We start from the raw sequence: 20,375 nt of genomic DNA on the forward strand, positions 1-20,375 counted from the left end.
ATTTGTCTATTTTGGCTTTTGTTGCCAATGCTTTTGGTGTTTTAGTCATGAAGTCCTTGCCTATGCCTATGTCCTCAATGGTTTTGCCTAAGTTTTTTTCTAGAGTTTTTATGGTGTTAAGTCTTATGTTTAAGTCTTTAATCCGTCTGGAGTTAATTTTAGTATAAGGTGACAGGAAGGGGTCCACTTTCTGCTTTCTGCACACTGCTAGCCAGTTTTCCCAACACCATTTATTAAACAGGGAATCCTTTCCCCATTGCTTGTTTTTGTGAGGTCTGTCAAATATCAGATGGTTGTAGATGTGTGGTGTTGCCTCCGAGGTCTCTGTTCTGTTTCATTGGTCTATATCTCTATTTTGGTACCAGTACCATGCTGTTTTGATTACTGTAGCCTTGTAATATAGTTTGAAGTCAGGTAGTGTGATGCCTCCATCTTTGTTCTTTTTGCTTAGAATTGACTTGGCTATGTGGGTTCTCTTTTGCTTCCATATGAAGTTTAAGGTGTTTTTTTCCAGTTCTGTGAAGAAAGTCATTGGTAGCTTGATGGGGATAGTGTTGAATCTATAAATTACTTTGGGCAGTATGATCATTTTCACGATATTGATTCTTCCTAACCATGAGCATGGAATGTTTCTCCATCTGTTTGTACCAAGGTTTTCTTTAATCCTCTCATGTTTTTTCTCTTTCTCTTTTTTTTCTGTTTTGAGACAGGGTCTCACTCTGTCACCCAGGTTGGGGTGCAGTGATGTAATCACAGCTCACTGCAGCCTTGACTTCCTGGGCTCAAACGATCCTCCCACCTCTGCCTCCTGAGTACCTGGGATCATAGGCATGCAACACCACACCTGGCTAACATTTTAATTTTTTGTCTGTGGAGACAATGCTATGTTGCTCAAGCTGGTCTCAAACTCCTAGTGATCCCCTTGCCTCAGCCTCCCAAAGTGCTGGGATTACAGGTGTGAGCCACCATGCCCAGCTTGATTTATATGTGTATATATATACACACATACTATATATGTACACATATACATATATATACACATATACATATATATACACATACATACAATATATATGTGTGTGTATATATCCACGAGAGGAAACACTTTGGCTAAATGCAGATTTTTATCAGATTTTTACATTGATGACATAGGATGTTCACTGATTGGTTGGTGAAAGAATTTGGGTTGAGAGTCAGTCTGTGGTGCTCAATGAAGGGAATAGGCTATAAAAATTCTCTTTAGGAGAGGAGCTACTTGGTATTTTCCCAAAGCCTTGAGGTCAATGTGGGAGGTAAACGCTGATTAGAAAGACTTAGACAAAAAGGCAAGAAGGTAGGCGGTGGCCTCCCAAAACCACAGGAAGAGGATAAATGACATCGATTTCCTATCTCATGTCACTGAAAATTCCTGTAGGTCATTAGGATGAGATTAGGGGCACTGCAAACTACAAACTGATTGAGTGTCACTGTCCTCTAAATTATTGATTTAGACTTCCATGAACTCACATCCAGGTCACTCTTCAAAATATAGGCTGATTACGTCTCCTGATAGATCTTTCCATGATGGCAGGACAAGAGGTTAAAACAAGAGATAAGTCCATGACTCTATGAACACTGTAACAATCAAACATCTGCTAATTAAAGTACGCTTTGATTAGTGCTGGCACTCAGCTTGGAGAAACAACAGAGCTACCCCATTATTATTATAGAAACACATATTCTATAGTGTTATAGACTAGATTGTGCTCTCCCTCCCTATCCGTATTGTTGAAGCCCTAATCCCCAATATGAATGTATTTGGAGATAGATAAGGTTGATAAGGAAGTGATAAAGGTCAAATGAGGATATAAGGGTGGGGCCTTAATGCAATAGGGTTAGTGCCTTTATAGGAAGAGGAAGAGACACCAGAGCTTGCTCACTTTGTCTTGTGAGGACACAGCAAGAAGGTGGCCATCTGCAAGCCAGGAGGAGAACCCTCACCAGGAACTGACTTGGCTGGCACCTTGATCTTGGACTTCCCATTCTCCTGTGAGAAAATAAAGTTCTGTTGTTTGAGCCACTTAGTCTGTGGTATTTGGCTATGGCAGCCCAAACTGAGATACACAGTTATACTTTATTTTAAAATGATAACATGAAATCCCTAAATTAGAACTACAAGAAGAAGAAGACAACTTCCTGAATGGTAATACCTCACTTTCAACTTTCAAGGCCTTCTCGGCAGTGTCAAGACCAAATGCCAACTGCTTCTCTCTCTGTCTCTCTTTTGACCACTTACTTTCAAATATTTCATTTTTTTCTTGGCTCATTTTCAAGATCTGTAAAAAGCATTTTACATAATTAATTTTATATATAATAGCAGTGTTTGCAACACATTCCGATAATAACTTTCTAACTCAACAATAAAATCATCTAGGGGACTTATGAACCTAGGAAAACTAGTTTATAGCTCATAAGATATGTTTTTCTCTCCAAGTCTTAATTTACACAATGGTAAAATGTAGTAACACTTGTTCTACCTACATTATAGCCATCACAGTAGGAATGAAATGTGATTTTGAAAGTATTTTATAAAATTTAATCACCTATCAAATAAAAGGCATTATTGAAATCTTTCCAAATTATTTGAAAATAATAAAAATTGGAATCATAATGATAACAGCTACTTTATATTGAGGACTGACCACATGTCAGACACTACGGTAAGTACGTTATATGCATCACTTCATTTTGTTTTTCCAGGATCCCTATGAGATTGGAACTATTACTACATTATTTTTACAGGGGAAACATGTGAGGCTCAGATGTGTTACATAATTTGTCCAACTTCACACAGTCAGCACTGGGATTCTAACTCAAGTCTAACTTAAATCCCTTACTTTTAATATCTACCCTATTCAGCCTTGCCAGAGAGAATTTTTTTCTTATGTACAAAAACCTATTAGGAGATAAATTGAGATAAAAATGCAATTTAGGAACACAACGAAAACAGCCAATTTCTTTTTTATTTTTTTCCCATTTATTTATTTTATTGTATTTTAGGTTTTGGGGTACATGTGAAGAACATGCAAAATTGTTGCATAGGAACACACATGGCAGTGTGATTTGCTGCCTTCCTCCCCATCACCTACATCTGGCATTTCTCCCCATGCTATCCCCCCCCAGCTCCCCACCCCCCACCGTCCCTCCCCTATTTCCCCCCAACTGACCCCAGTGTGTAGTGCTCCCCTCCCTGTGTCCATGTGCTCTCATCGTTCAACACCCGCCTATGAGTGAGAACATGCGGTGGAAAACAGCCAATTTCTTTGATGATCACACTATCATCAAGCAGTGGACTCCTCACCATTGTTTATTTTTTACATTTTTTAAAAGTTTTATATATATATATATATATACACACACACACACACACACACACACACACACACACACACAGTTATACTTTATTTTAAAATGATAACATGAAATCGCTAAATTAGAACTACAAGAAGAAAACAACTTCCTGAATGGTAATAGCTCACTTTCAACTTTCAAGGCATATATATATATAGTGGTAATAGGGTTTTGCTGTGTTGCCCAGCCTTCTCTAAAACTCCTAGGCTCAAGTGATCCACCCACCTCGGCCTCCCAAAGTGCTCGGATTACAGGCATGAGCCACCGTGCTCAGCTGACCCCTCTTCATCGTAAAAGCACACCTGTCAAATGAACTAATTGCACATTTGGTTTGGCCAGTCAGGAAGCAGCTGAAATTGGCACATCTATACTCTGTAACTTGGGAAATGCAGAATGGTATGTAGAAACAGCCCTCCCAGTCCTGTTCTACTGGTTTCCAACAGTGGGATCCCCTGCTAGTTACCTCACTTTTCTTAGCCTTAGTTCCTCATATTAAAAATAAGGATAATGATGCCGGGACACATGTGGGCTCCTCGCTCATAGAAAATGCTCCGTGACAGTTTATATTATTATTGAATTGTTCCGAATTTTTACATTCATTCATTGGTAAGGCAATACCTTTAAATCATCCTTATAACTTCAACACACTAGTTTATGCTAAATAAATTTGTAATGGGCTCCTTACTGATTGACTACTCCTGGCAAGGTTTTCTGTAACCACTGGTCACAATCATAGGATATATATTCCTGGATGTGTGCTTTCTCCTTTTGCCTATTTTCAGTCATTCTTGAGCATCCTCCTGGTGTCTGTCTTACCTGTATTAGAAAATGTAACTGAAAATTATCCATTTTTTCTTACCTCATTCAAATCTTGTACTTTGTCCCTTGATTTTTTGTACTGGTTTCTCTTCTATCTTCCTATGTTACTGATAATCCAGGTTCTAAAATGGAAGTCTTAATCCAAATAAATCACCAGATACAAAACGTCAATCTAAAAAATACTGGGGGAAAAAAAAAACTGCGTATCTTAAGCATCTTCCTCTGAGGTAACAGCCCTGAAATCGCTTCCTAGTTACAAGTTCCACTTCCTGTCTTGGATCCTTTAGAGATTTGCTTTATTATGGATTTGAGCCTTTGCTGTTGTTTGGTAGCTGAGTCAAAGGGATCAAGTATTAGAAAAATATACCACAGAGTCCTGATCATTTTGAATTAATCAAACTACTAATTTACCTTTCTTATGTTTAATGTTAATAAAACAAAAATAACAATCCCAAGCTGATGAGTTGGACAGAATGGGGAATGCTACTAGAAAAGTGGATACTAAAATTTTAGTGTAACTTTTACAATTCCTCCTGTCCAGTGGTATGAACAAAAGATGTAATCAAGAATCATGTCAGCTTAGTAGCACCACACAAGGATATGGAGAAGAATATGTATTTTTTTTCCCAGAGTACCTTCTCACATCAGCCACCATCTGCACTGGTGAATATTTTTTCAAATTCACACATGACATGCTGATGCATTCAACACTCAAGGCAAACATTTCTTTATCCCCACCCTTATGCCACCTGAGATGCTTCAGTACAAAGTAGAAGAAACGTCTCAACTCTTAAATATGAAACTCCCTTCATTTTCTTTGTCCTTTCCTAGTGTAAGAATGTCATGCATTTTGATGCTGTAATTTTTAAAAGATGCTTTCCCAAAGAATATATATTTAAAATTTACCATAATTTGTGGCACATTGAATATAGTTATGCCTTTAGGAAATTTATGTACTTAATGAGCCCAGTAACCAAAGTTTAAACCAGAAAAACACAAGAAAGGAACAGCAAATAATGTGAGAGATGAGCAATGGGATACCGAGATCTCTGGGTAGCTGAGGGAGCCTACCTGACCTGCCAGACAGCAGTAAACAAAGAGGACTAATGACTTAGGATGGGTAGCCACCAACGACTCTTGAGATGGTGTAACAGCTCAGAATTTTCCACTTTCAATGTTCTACTCTCTGAAAGGTGGGGATCCCCTGCTGCTCTGAACTAAACCGTGCTTCCTCAACAAATTTTATTGTTGTCCCACTATGTGCTCGCATTGTGCTGTGCCCTCTCACAGGCACAATCAAATGAAATGATGAATGCAGGCACTGTAGAAAATAAACTACTGCCTGGTCGTCACCTGTAAGTGGAGGCGGTTTATGTGCTCATCACTGGGCATGCTGCAGCCCCCGTGAGTTATAATAAGTCCCCTATATGAATCTCCTCTGTAAGTCACCACAAGAGTTGTTATGGTGTAGAAAATGAGCTCTGGGGGCAAATGAACCTGGATCAGCTCCTGGCTGCAACTACTACTGTGATCAAGTTCCCTTAAGTTCTCACAATTATCAAATGGGAATACTCCTGCTTACTTTGAGGAGGGCTATTATTGGGATTAAATTAGATTATGTTTGTCAGACACCTAGTACAGATCATGACACATGATAGATGCTCAATATATTGTGGCTATTATTTTTCCTACCAGATACCTAGCATTTCTTCTATTTTAAGCATGTTCTCTGAGAACATGCATACTAACAGCACTAAGATGGTCTATTTAGTGATAAGTCTGTCTCCACAGAAAAATGGGTGAGGAACACAGTCACACCTTGAGAAAAGTGCTTGATATAAGAGAACGATTTCCTAAATTATTTTTCCTTTTTGAGCCACAGAAATCTGCTCTCCCCTTTATTTTCAGAATAATTCTTATGGAGAAACCCTTTACAGAGTTCCCCGCAGTGGAGATTTCTCTGACTCATGTGAAGGTAGAAGACCCAGAGCTTTCTATCTATGGAACATCAAAGATCCCTGGAACACAGTTTGAACACCACGATGGCAAAAACATAGGTCTTTTTGTTTGTTTTTTGTTTTTTAAGAGACAGGGTCTCGCCACGTTGCCCAGGTTGGTCTCAACCTCCTAAGCTCAAGCAATCCTCCCACCTTGGCCTCCCAAAGTATTAGGATTACAGGCATGAGCCACTGCGCCCGGCTAAAACATAGGGCTTGTAGTCAGGTTGAGATTTGAAATCTTGATTTTTACATTCACAAATCTGTGATCTTGGTTTTCTCATCTGTAAATCAGGGTAAACAATACCTACCCTCTCAGAATTTCTGTTAAAATAAGTTATGTTGTCCAGGCATGGTGGCTCATGCCTGTAATCCCAGCACTTTGGGAGGCTGAGGTGGGCAGATCATGAGGTCAGGAGATTGAGACCATCCTGGCTAACACAGTGAAACCATGTCTCTACTAAAAATACAAAAAATTAGCCAGGTGTGGTGGCAGGTGCCTGTAATCCCAGCTACTCAGGAGGCTGAGATAGGAGAATCGTTTGAACCTGGAAGGTGAAGGTTGCAGTGAGCCGAGATCGTGCCACTGCACTCCAGCCTGGGTGACAGAGTGAGACTCAGTCTCAAAAGAAAAAAACAAAGTTATGTCAAACCCCTGGAGAGTCATTACAACACTGTAGAGGGAGACTCACATATTAGTTTCCATCTGTATTTGACAGGGTTCTTTGGAGAAACAGAACCAAAAGAAGATTAAATATATACATACATAATGTATATATAATATATATGTAAAATCTGTCTCTTTCTCTCTCTCTCTCTCTCTCTCTCTCTCTGTGTGTGTGTGTGTGTGTGTGTGTGTGTGTGTGTGTGTGTGATTTTTGCTTGTTTTCTAGTCTGAGGGCAGGGCAAGACTTATGTACCACCTCAGGCACTCTGGCAGAGGGAGCATATTCTAGGGAGGACACGATGGCTGAACAGAAACAGCTCTGATCTGCAGCTCCCAGCAAGATTGATGCAGAAGGCAGGTGATTTCTGCATTTCCAGCTGAGGTACCTGGTTCATCTCACTGGGACTGGCTGGACAGTGGGTGCAGCCTGAGGAGGGCGAGCCAAAGCAGGATGGGGCGTTGCCTCACCCAGGAAGCACAATGGGTTGGGGAACTCCCTCTCCTAGCTGAGGGAAGCCATTAGGGACTATCATGCACTCTAGCCCAGATACTGCACTTTTCCCGTGGTCTTCAGGAGACCGGGAGACCTTCCACAGACCAGGAGATTCCTTCCAGTGCCTACACCACTGGGGCCCTGGGATCCCAACGCAAAACTAGGCAGCCATTTGAGCAGACACCAAGCTACCTGTGGGAGTTTTTGTTTTTGTTTTCATACCCCAGTGGTGCCTGGAACACCTGCGAGACAGAACTGTTTATTCCCCTGGAAAGGGGGCTGAAGCCAGGGAGCCAAGTGGTCTGGCTCAGCGGGACCCACCACCATGGAGCTGAGCAAGCTAAGATCCACTGGCTTGAAATTCTCTCAGCCAGCACAACAGTCTGAGCTCCACCTGGGAGGCTCAAACTTGGTGGGGGGAGGGGCATCTACCATTGCTGAGGCTTGAGTTTAACACTCACAGTGTAAACAAAGCCACTGGGAAGTTCAAACTGGGTGGAGCCCATGCAGCTCAGCAAGCCCTCTGCAGCCAGACTGCCTCTCTAGATTGCATTCTCCCTGAACAGGGCATCTCTGAAAAAAAAAGACAGCAGCCCCAGTCAGGGACTTACAGATAAAACCCCACCTCCCTTGGACAGAGCACCTGAGGGAAAGGGTAGTTGTAGGCACAGCTTCAGCAGATTTAAACATCCCTATCTGGCAGCTCTGAAGAGAGCAGTGGATCTGTAAGGACAGCATTCAAGCTCTGATAAAGGACAGGCTGCCTCCTCAAGTGGGTCCCTGACCCCTGTGTATCCTGACTGGGAAACACTTCCCAGTAGGGGCCAACAGACATCTCATACAAGAAAGCTCTGGCTGGCATCTGGTGGGCACCCCTCTGGGACGAAGCTTCCAGAGTAAGAAATAGGCAGCAATCTCTGCTGTTCTGCAGCCTCTACCAATGATACCTAGGCAAAAAGGGTCTGGAGTGAACCTCCAGCAGACCTGCAGCAGAGAGGCCTGACTGTTAGAAGTAAAACTAACAAACAGAAAGGAATAGTATCTATGTCAATAAAAAGGACGTCGATTCAGAGACCCCATCTGAAAGTCACCAACTTCAAAGACCAAATGTAGATAAATCCACAAAGATGGGGAGAAACCAGCACAAAAAGGCTGAAAATTCCCAAAACCTGAATGCCTCTTCTCCTCCAAAGGATTACAACACTTCGCCAGCAAGGGAACAAAACTGGATGGAGAATGAGTGTGACAACCTGACAGAAGTAGGCTTCAGAAGGTGGGTAATAACAAACTCCTCCAAGCTAAAGGAGCATGTCCTAACTCAATACAAGGAAGCTAAGAACCTTGAAAAAAGGTTAGACAAATTGATAACTAGAATATCCAGCCTAAAGAACATAAATGACCTGATGGAGCTGAAAAACACAGCACAAGTATTTCATGAAGCATACACAAGTATTAATAGCTGAATCGATCAGGCAGAAGAAAGGATATCAGAGATTGAAGATCAACTCAACGAAGTAAAGTGAAAAGACAAGATTAGGGAAAAAAGAGGAAAAGAAATGAACAAAGAATCCAGGAAACATGGGACTATGTGAAAAGACCACATCTATGTTTGATTGGTGTACCTGAAAGTGATGGGGAGCATGGAACAAAGTTGGAAAAACACTCTTCAGGATATTATCCAGGGAAACTTCCCTAACCTAGCAAGATAGGCCAACATTCAAATCCAGGAAATACAGAGAACTCCACAAAGATACTCTTTGAGAAGAGCAATCCCAAGACACATAATCGTCAGATTCACCAATGTTTGAAATGAAGAAAAAATGTTAAGGGCAGCCAGAGAGAAAGGTTGGGTTACCCACAAAGGGAAGCCCATCACAATAACAGCAGATTTCTCAGCAGAAACCCTACAAGCCAGAAGAGGGTGCAGGCCAATATTCAGCATTGTTAAAGAAAAGAATTTTCAACCCAGAATTTCATATCCAGCCAAACTAAGCTTTATAAGTATAGGAGAAATAAAATCCTTTACAGACAAGCAATGCTGAGAGATTTTGTTACCACCAGGCCTGCCTTACAAGAGCTCCTGAAAGAAGCACTAAACATGGAAAGAAACAACTGGTACCAGCCACTGCAAAAACATGCCAAATTGTAAAGACCATCGATGCTATAAAGAAACTGCATCAACTAACGGGCCAAATAACCAGCTAGCATCATAATGGCAGCATCAAATTCACACATAACAATATTAACCTTAAGTGTAAACAGGCTAAATGCCCCAATTAAGAGACACAGACTGGCAAATTGGATAAAGAGTCAAGACCCATCGGTATGCTGTATTCAGAAGACCCATCTCACATGCAAAGACATAAATAGGCTTAAAATAAAGGGATGGAGGAAAATTTACCAAGCAAATGGAAAGCCAAANAAAAAGCAGGGGTTGCAATCCTAGTCTCTGATAAAACGGACGATAAACCAACAAAGATCAAAAGAGACAAAGAAGAGCATATTACATAATGGTAAAGGGATCAATGCAACAAGAAGAGCTAACTATCCTAAATATATATGCACCCAATACAGAAACACCCAGATTCATAAAACAAGTTCTTAGAGACCTACAAAGAGACTTAGACTCCCACACAATAATAGTGGGAGACTTTAACACCCCACTGTCAATATTAGATCAATGAGACAGAAAATTAACAAGGAAATCCAGGACTTGAACTCAGCTCTGGACCAAGTGGACCTAATAGACATCTTCAGAACTCTCCATCCCAAATCAACAGAATATACATTCTTCTCAGCACCACATCACACTTATTCTAAAATTGACCACATAATTGGAAATAAAACAGTCCTCAGCAAATGCAAAAGAATGCAAATCATAACAGACAGTCTCTCAGACAATAGTGCAATCAAATTACAACTCAGGATTAAGAAACTCACTCAAAACTGCACAACTACATGAAAACTGAACAACCCGTTCCTGAATGACGACTGGGAAAATAACAAAATGAAGGCAGAAATAAAGATGTCCTTTGAAACCAATGAGAACAAAGAGACAACATACCAGAATCTCTGGGACACATTTAAAGCAGTGTATAGAGAGAAATTTATAGCACTAAATGCCCACAAGAGAAACCAGGAAAGATCTAAAATCGACACCCTAACATCACAATAAAAGAACTAGATAAACAAGAGCAAACAAATTCAAAAGCTAGCAGAAGACAAGAAATAGCTAACAACAGGGCAGAACTGAAGGAGACAAAGACACAAAACACCCTTCAAAAAAATCAATGAATCCAAGAGCAGTCTTTTTGAAAAGATCAACAAAATAGACCACTAACCAGATTAATAAAGAAGAAAAGACAGAAGAATAAAGTAGATGCAATAAGAAATAATAAAGGGGATATCACCACTGATCCCACAGAAATACAAACTCCTATCAGAGAATACTATAAACACCTCAGTGCCAATGAACTAGAAAATCTAGAAGAAATGGATAAGTTCCTGGACACATACACTCTCCCAAGACTAAACAAGGAAGAAGTCAAATCCCTAATGGACCAATAACAAGCTCTGAAATTGAGGCAGCAATTAATAGCCTACCAACCAAAAAAACTCCAGGACTAGACGGATTCACAGCTGAATTCTACCAGAGGTACAAAGAAAAGCAGGTACCAATTCCTTCTGAAACTATTCCAAACAACAGAAAAAGATGGAATCCTCCCTAATTCATTTTATGAGGCTGGTAGCATCCTGATACCCAAATCGAGAAGAGACACAACAACAACAACAAAATTTCAGGCCAATAAATTTTTGCAATCTACCCATCCGACAAAGGGCTAATATCCAGAATCTACAAAGAACTAAAATACATTTACAAGAACAAAACAAACAACTCCATCAAAAACTGGGTGAAGGATGTGAATAGACACCTCTCAAAAGAAGATATTTATGCAGCCAACAAATATATGAAAAAAAGCTCATCATCATTGGTCATTAGAGAAATGTAAATCAAAACCACAATGAGATACCATCTCATGCCAGTTAGAATGGTAATCATTAAAAAGTAAACAACAGATGCTGGAGAGGATATGGAGAAATAAGAATGCTTTTACACTGTTGGTGGGAATGCAAATTAGTTCAACCATTGTGGAAGACAGTGTGGCAATTCCTCAAGGATCTAGAAATAGAAACACCATTTGACCCAGCAATCCCATTACTGAGTATATACTCAAAGGGTTATAAATCATTCTATTATAAAGATACATGTATGTTTATTGCGGCTCTGTTCACAATAACAAATACTTGGAACCAACCCAAATGCCCATCAATGAAAGACTGGATAAAGAAAATGTGGTACATATACACCATGGAATACTATGCAGCCATAAAAAAGGATGAGTTCATGGATGAAGCTGGAAGCCATCATTGTCAGCAAACTGTGACAAGAACAGAAAACTAAACATCACATGTTCTCACTTGTAAGTGGGAGTTGAACAATGAGAACACATGGACACAGGGAGGAGAACATCACACACTGGGGCCTATCGGCGGGTGGATGGCTAGGGGATGGATAGCATTAGGAGAAATACCTAACATAGATAAAGGGTTGATGGGTGCGGCAAACCACCATGGCATGTTTATACCTATGTAACAAACCTGCACATTCTGCACGTGTACCCCAGAACTTAGAGAAAGAAAGAAAGAAAGAGAGAGAGAGAGAAGGAGGGAGGGAGGGAGGGGAAGAAAGAAAGAGAAAGAAGGGATAGAGGGAGGGAAGAAAGGAAAGAAGGAAGGAAAAAAGGAAAAGCATATTCTCCCTTCTTCTGCCTTTTTTTTCTATTCCGGCCCTCATTGGATAGGGCAATCTGCTTTACTCTGTCTATAGATTCAAATGCTAATCTCTTCTGGAAAAACCTTACAGATCCACCCAGAAATAATGTGTTTTTGTTTTTGCTTAAGTTTTTTTGATACAGGATCTCAGTCTGTTGCTCAGGCTGAAGTGCATTTGTGTGATCACAGCTCACTGCAACCTATGTCTCCCCGCTCAAGCAATCCTCCCATCTCAGCCTCCTGAGTAGTTGGAACTACAGGTATGTGCCATCACACCTGGCTAATTTTTTGTATTTTTTGCAGAGGTGGGGTTTTGCCATGTCACCTAGGATGGTCTCAAACTCCTGGACTCAAGCGATCCACCAGCCTTGGCCTTCCAAAGTGCTAGGATTACAGGTGTGAGTCATCATGACCAGCCAAAAAATAATGTCAATTGGATATCTGGCCATTCCAAACCTCAGTCAAGGTGACATATAAAGTTAACCAGTATATCATCTATGTTAGCTCATTTTTGCATTTATAATAATATTAAAAAACTACCTGAGACTGGGCAATTTATAAAGAAAAGAGGCCTAATTGACTCACAGTTCCTCAGGCTGTACAGGAAGTATGGCTGGGGAGGCCTCCGGAAGCTTACAATGATGGCAAAAAGGGAAGAGGAAGGAGGCATGTGTTACATGGCCAGAGCCACAGGAAGAGAGAAAGGGTGACGTGCTACACACTTAAACAGCCAGATGTCATGAGAACTCACTCACTATTACAAGAACAGCAAGGAGGAAGGTCTGCCTCCATGATCCCATCACCTCCCAACAGGCCACTCCTTCAACATTGGGGATTACAATTCGACATGAAATTTGGGTGGGAACACAAATCCAAACACTATTACCACCCTTTTACTTCCTTTTTGTAAGAAACAGAAAATAAAGTACAGTAGTCCCCCTAATCTTTGGAAGATATGTTCCAAAACCTCCAGTGGACATCTGAAACTTCCAGTGGTACCAAACCCTCTATATACAGTCCTCCCTTGGTATCTGAGGGAGATTGGTTCCAAGACCACTGAAGACACCAAAATCCATGGATGCTCAAGTCCCTCATATAAAATGGTACAGTATTTTGCATATAACCTACACACATCCTTTCATACACTTTAAGTCATCTCTAGATTACTTACAATGCCCAATACAATGTAAAAGGTATGTATATAGTTGTTATGCTATTTTTTAAATTTTTAAAAATAAATTAAGAGATAGAGTCTCATTATATTGCCCAGGCTGGTCTCAAACTGCTGGGCTCAAGTGATCCACCTACCTCAGCCTCCCAAAGTGCTGGGAGTGAGCCACCACGCCCAGCTGTTCCATATTTTAAATTTTATATTATCTTATTGTCGTATTGTTATTTTTTATTTTAATATTTTCAATTCATGGTTGGTTGAATTGGGAGATGTGGAACCTACAGAAATGAAGAGCCAAATGTACTGTTTTATACAACTAAGATAAAGTTTAATTTGTACATTAGGCATAGTAAGAGATTAGCAGCAATAACTAATACAAAATATACTGTAATAAAAGTTATGTGAATGTGGTCTCTGCCTCTCTAAATATCTCACTGTACTGTACTTGTCCTTCTTGAGATGATGTGAAATGGTACAATGCCTAAATAATGAGGCGAAGGTGAATGACTTAGGCATTATGACATGGCATTAGACTACTATTGACCTTCTGATGATACATGAAAAGTAGGATCAACTGCTTTGAGTGATCTTGGATCACTCAGCCATGATGATGTCCATGGTTTGATGTCAGGAGCAGGCTAACTAATGCCCATGACTAATGAGTGGACAGTGTGACTACACTGGTTGAAGGGATGATTCCCATCCCAGCAGGACAGTGTAAGGTTTCATCATGGTACTCAGAATGGTTCACAACTTAAAACTTATGAATTACTTATTCCTGGAATTTTGCATTTAATATTTTCAGTCTTTGGTTGACTGCAGGTAGCTGAAACTGTGGAAAGCAAAACTGAGAATAAGGGGGGACTACTGTAGTCAGAGATAAGGAAGGAATGACTGAAGGAAAAAACTCATGTCAGCAATAGCATGTTACTTGGTCAAGGTCTGGAAACAAGTTCATGGGAATGGGCTGTTACTCCTTACCTGCCACCTACAGCACTCAGTTCACTGAATTCCTCTGCTGAGAATGGTTCTTTAGTTAAATAGTTTTTGCTATCACCATCATCTAGCTGCCTAACACAATCAATGAATCTTGAGGGTTTTTCTTCATGAAAGATTAAGAGAGAGCTTGGAAAGCAAAATCTATTTAGTTACCACATCTTTCTTTAGGAAATGACTTTAGAAGGTCATTTAACTCTAACTGACTACTATTCACTGAGACCCTTTTCCAGTTTTAAAGATTTCTACTTGCTAAAATCTTTAAAGAGAAGAAATATTTATTTGCAGTGTCCTTCGTTAGTCCAATCCAGCTTTCTTTATGTGGAATGAAGTAAGTGAAAGGATCATTAGAGTCAATATAAAGCTTTATTTTCTAATTTTAGAAATCTACACAAACTTCAGTCTTGATGACAAGGGAAAAAAAACCGGTTTACAACACAGCTTAGAAGATTGAGATTAGACACACACACACACAATTCTGATACTTAATGTTAAATATTAAGGAAAACCGTGTGATCTTTTCTGAACATCTTTTAAAATAAAACAGATACTCATTTATCCAGAATGTCACAGATAACATTTGTCACAGAGGGAGGTGGATTAACCAGATATTTTCCAACAATCTTCTCCAAGATCAAGAGTTCTACGATACAGAGAGCCATGTGGAGGAACACCACTGATATCTCCCTTCAAGAAAGTACTTGCCACTCTTTCCAGGCAGCCTCCAGTGAATTACTGAGCATGTTGGGGATATTAAGGCCTGCCCAATTCTGCCCAATGTGTAATTTCTCTACAGGTTATCAATGTTCTAAAACTCTCTGTTGAGCTGACAGAGACTTTCTTAGAGCGACACTATGGTCTGAGGCTCTTCCTATCCAACCAATCTTCCTTCTTTCTCCCTCTCTTTTAAAGGATGTCAGACCTGCATTGTGATCTGAAGGCTTCTGCTGGCCATGTCTGCTCCTTTCCTTTATTCGTCACAGATAACTCTTGCAATTCTGTATTCATCTTGGGGCCTGCTTCTCATATCAGACTCCTTCACACAGATATATGAATGACAGAGCAAGGTGTGGGCCACAATCATGGTCACCATGAAAAACAAAAGAAGTCAAAGAGCTTAAGCCATTCTGACACAGGTAGTCTTTGGAATAATATCTCTCTTTTGGAAGACAACTTATCAGAGTTATCAAACCCTTCTATGTTCCAATTGATTTGTTCTAGACTACATTGTCACTAGAGAGAGTAGAGGAGGCTGGGTGTGGTAGCTCACGCCTGTAATCCCAGTACTTTGGGAGGCCAAGGCTGATGGATCACCTGAGGTCAGGAGTTCAAGACCCGCTGGTTAGTAGAGATCAGCCCATCTCTATTAAAAATATAAAAATTAGCTGGGTGTGGAGGTGAAGGCCTGTAATCCCAGCTGCTCGGGAGGCTGATCCATTGTTGAGGTGGAGGTTGCAGCCTGGGCGACAAGAGCTAAATTCTGTTGGTAGAAAAGAAGAAAAGAAAAGTAGTGAGAGAGCGAAGGAGAGAGGGAGGGAGGGAGGAGGGAAGGAAGAAAAGAGAGAGGAAGGGAGGGAGGGAAAAAAGGAAGGAAAGAAAGAAGGAAGGAAGGAAGGAAAGGGGTAGAGGAGATGAGATGAATAGATCAGAAAACACAACTACTCGGCCAGGCACTGTGGCTCATGCCTGTAATCCCAGCACTTTGGGAGGCCGAGGTGAGTGGATTACCTGAGGTCCAGAGTTGGAGACCAGCCTGACCAAATGCAGAAACCATCTACTAAAAATACGAAATTAGCCGGGCATGGTGGCACATGCCTGTAATCCCAGCTACTCTGGAGGCTGAGGCAGGAGAACCGCTTGAACCCAGGAGGCGGAGGTTGTGGTGAGATGAGATCACACCATTGCACTCCAGCCTGGGCAACAAGAGTGAAACTTACACACACACACACACACACACACACACACACACACACACACACAAACTACTGTCCTTCCCAGATTCCCAGATACCACAGGAAGGGGGAATATTCAACATCATTAATCTTTTCCTAGAATATGAGAAGGAAGAATGGGAGGTTAGTGAGATTTATGTAAGAGATTCAGTCTGGTTTTCTTTATGTTTTGTTTGAAAAACTTTACCTTTTAAAAACTATAGTGTTACATGTGTACAATAGTTTCCTTCAATAATTCTAAAGAAAATGTTATCCTGTTAAATATTTAAAATCACCATTCTTCTTATTGATTTGTTTGTATATTTACTCATTAATTCCTTCAACAATTATTGAGTACAAAATATGCCTTCATACTTTACTGAGTCCTAGGGACATTATTTTTCTCATTTTACAGATAAAGAAGTTAAGGACAGAGTGTTAAGTAATTTGTTCAAGGTCACAATGTAATTGATAAGAGCCAGGATGTAAACCCAGGCAGACTGGTTCCAAAGTGTGCTCCAACATCTAAACTAAACTTGCTTGATCATATCTTTCTGTGTTACAAATAGCCCTGTGGTCCTGTCACAGTAGAATGTCACAGTGGGAAAGCATAGATATGCACGCAGATAAATTACCCTGTAAAGTTATCAGCTCTGTAGTAGGGGTGTACACCGAGTACTGAGGTGGTCAGAGGACATTATGTACTAACCCAAATCCTTATACTTGCAAGACGTTTTACTAGAAACACATGTATTTATTTTCAGGTAACCTTCCTGGTCAGATTTACACCCTTCAAAGTAGTTATTTTGAAAAATAATGCAAACAAAGTATGTTGGAAATCCATGTTTAAAATTACCTCTGAAATGGTGAATACACACACACACACACACACACACACACACACACCAGATAATAAGTAATAATCTTTCTGAGAAAGGTTGATTTTAGGGGGAACAGTTAACATTTATTCAGAGACAAATTTGAAAATTTACTTGTGTAACAATTTGGGGAAGTTTCATTCTGTAAGACAAACTATTTGTCTTATGTAACTATGCAGTCAGTTTGTAAAGAGAAATTTAAAAATAGTTTTATCCAGTGAATGTGGCAAACATGACTAAAGCACCCCAAGAAAACTATTATACTGAAGGATGTACAATATTAGTGTAGATGAATTTTGGTATATTCACTTAAAAAATAAAATATAATTGATTTTAAACCATAGAACATTAAGTCTAGAGAGTTATTCACTCTGATACAGAGGACAAAAAACATCACAATGGGATGTTATGCTGTTCCTAAGCCAAATCCCAATCATGGCTGAAAAACAGGCAGCTCTGCAGATAGCAGAGAATTTCTGAGATGAGCAATATGTCTCCTATGGCAGGTCAAAAGGAAAAGAGAAATTAGGGAAAGTGAAGAGATAGGGGAACCATCATTCCCAACAGAAAGAGAAGCAGTACTTCTGGATAACCCTAACTGAAACCCTCAAATGCAACTTCTAGACTTCTAGAAAGGGTAGAGGAGGCCCTGGTCCTTCCTGCCCATCATCCACATCGTCAGCTCCGCCACTTACACAACACAAACCCTCAGACTTTTCTATGGTATTTTTTCTTCCTTCTTTCATGGTTTATAATGTTCCTCCAAGCTGGGAAAAGTTAATTTCCCTAAACCTCAAAATGCTTGGCTTAGAGTTGAGCTTGGGGGAAGGGAACCCAGAAGCTTGACATGTTAGCAAAGGGTAAAAGTGTTTGTTTGTTTGCTTTGAATCAGTTGGGCTTTTGGCTTCTCTCTCCCTGTGCAAACTGGCAAAAGGAATAATAAGAATCATTGTTTATATTGTCTGTAAAGTTTTAATTAATGAAAGAGGATTTGTGGTCTTAAGCTGCAGCCAATCTAGTGTGCTTTGTGTGTCTTTCTGTAAGGTTCTGTCAAAAGAAAGGGTACCTTAGATTAGGATGCAGGCCCAGGACCTCATAAACCAGGTGATCAAGCCAGCGCAACAAAAAGTTCAGTAACAAACTTTGCTACAGGCCTCCAACTTGTTGTATGTCATTGGGAACATGGCCTGTAACCACATGGCAATACTTTTAGTCTCCACCATTATAAAATGGTGGCTGTCTTCTAGTGCTAAGTCAGTTCCTGGGTGGGGGTCACAAAATCAGATATGGATCTGGGTGGTGCCAGTGGATCCATCAAGGGCAGGATTTGCAAAATATCTTAAGCACTGACCTTGACAGTAGTTTAGGGAGAGTCAAAATCTTGTAGCCTCCAGCTGCATGACTCTTAAGCCATGGTTTCTAATCTTGTGGCTAGTTTCTTGCTCTGTTCCCCAGGCAAGAGGGATGGTTATTATTTTTGTTTTAGACTATAAACTGTAAACCAGGTTCCATCCAGAGTTGGTTCAGCCTATGCCCAGGGATGGGCAAGGACAGCTTTGGGGCTGGAAGCAAGATGGAGTTGGTTGGGTCAGAACTCTTTCACTGTCTCAGGCACAATTTTACAATGACGGTTTCAAAAGCTGCTTACCACCCCTTTGAAAATATAATCCCAGCTAAGTCATAACCTAATTAATGCTTGTTGGCTTCACCTGTGAGGTTACTTTTTGTAAAGTTCAAAAGCTGAAAAACTTAACTGCTTGGTGTGGCTAAAGTTAAGTAACAAGGGATTTTCTGGCGCGGTGGCTCATGCCTGTAATCCCAGCACTTTGGGAAGCTGAGGTGGGCGGATCACGAGGTCAAGAGATCAAGACCATCCTGGCCAACATGGTGAAACCCTATCTCTACTAAAAATACAAAACTGAGCTGGGCATGGTGGTACATGCCTGTAGTCCTAGCTACTCGGGAGGCTGAGGCAGAAGAATTGCTTGAACCTGAGAACCAGAGGTTGCCGTGAGCTGAGATTGTACCACTGCACTCCAGTCTGGTGACAGAGTGAGACTTCATCTCAAAAAAAAAAGAGTGCTCAGCTTAATTAAAAGTCAATATCCAAGCAATAGGTACATTTAAAAAGCCTTTATGCTTTTCTCTTCTTGGGTCTTGTTTTTTGGAAAAAGTGTTTTTTCTTCTCAGTTGACTGAATTATTTTTCACCATTTTTTTTGTCTTGCCACTCTTAATGTACACATAAGAGGCCCTATGATAACTTCTGATAGTCTGGAACTCCTTGCAAAAAAAAAGAGGTGGCACCACAGACCCTGTTTTGGGGGAAAAAATAAAAACAAACAAAAAAACATCTGTTTTCCTCATGAAACCACAGGAATTAAAAGCAACTAGAGCTTTCTCAAAATCAAAGTTGCTGTTCTGTTTTGCATTGTGTTATCTGATGGTTTTAAGTTTTGGGGGTGTCAAATTACTTCACATTATGAGAGAGCTTTGTGTAATAACTAGGTAAAAAATATATATTAAGGGATTTCTATTAGTAGTTACAGAGGGATAGTTAACTCTTTGCACATCTGGATCAGAGAAGCATGCTCTTGGCCATCTGGAAGATATGGAAACATCCTCACCCCCAATTAAGGGATAAGACTCCCATGGGGAATCGGCTGATTACAAAATGGGCTGATTGGCTTTGGGTTGCCTTGCAATGAAATACATGGTAGAAGCACTACACTGTCTTCTCTCAAAGTACTTCCCTCCTTTTGGGATCCAAAATCCACTATAAAATTGCATGCTTAATTTTGAGGTTCTGTCTTTGCCTTCAGCTACGCCAGCTTATCAAGCCCTAAAACTGCATGCTTTCCTGGTCTTGTTCCCCCAAGGTCTCCATCCTGAAGCCAGTAATCCACATAAGAAATGGGCAAATGAGGCCGAGGTGGGTGGATCACTTGAGGTCAGGAGTTTGAGACCAGCCTAGCCAACATGGTGAAACCCAGTCTCTACCAAAAATATAAAAAATTAGCCAGGTATGGTGGTGCACACCTATAATCCCAGCTACTCAGGAGGCTGAGGAAGGGGAATCACTTAAACCTGGGAGCTCAGGAGACTGAGGCAGGAGAATCACTTGAACCTGGGAGGCAAAAGTTGCAGTGAGCTGAGATGGTGCCATTGCACTCCAGCCTGGGTGACAGAATGAGACTCCAT

At 40.5% G+C, this 20,375-nt stretch overlaps 1 protein-coding gene across 9 annotated transcripts in view; it reads right to left on the reverse strand.

Annotated features, from left to right (window-relative positions):
- Positions 1-20,375, reverse strand: part of CCDC30 (coiled-coil domain containing 30) — a 188,876-nt gene that overhangs the window by 119,246 nt on the left and 49,255 nt on the right. Inside the window, exon 1 of one of the 9 annotated variants that reach the window (XM_017541776.2) lies at positions 2,190-2,306. The exons of the other annotated variants lie outside the window; for them this stretch is intronic. Within the exon in view, the coding sequence (XP_017397265.1) occupies positions 2,190-2,306 (117 nt within the window). Of the gene's footprint in view, positions 1-2,189; positions 2,307-20,375 lie in introns of those variants that run through there. 9 annotated transcript variants of the gene reach the window in all.

The sequence above is a fragment of the Cebus imitator genome, unplaced genomic scaffold (assembly GCF_001604975.1).
Source record: "Cebus imitator isolate Cc_AM_T3 unplaced genomic scaffold, Cebus_imitator-1.0 Scaffold136, whole genome shotgun sequence".
Taxonomy (NCBI): domain Eukaryota; kingdom Metazoa; phylum Chordata; class Mammalia; order Primates; family Cebidae; genus Cebus; species Cebus imitator.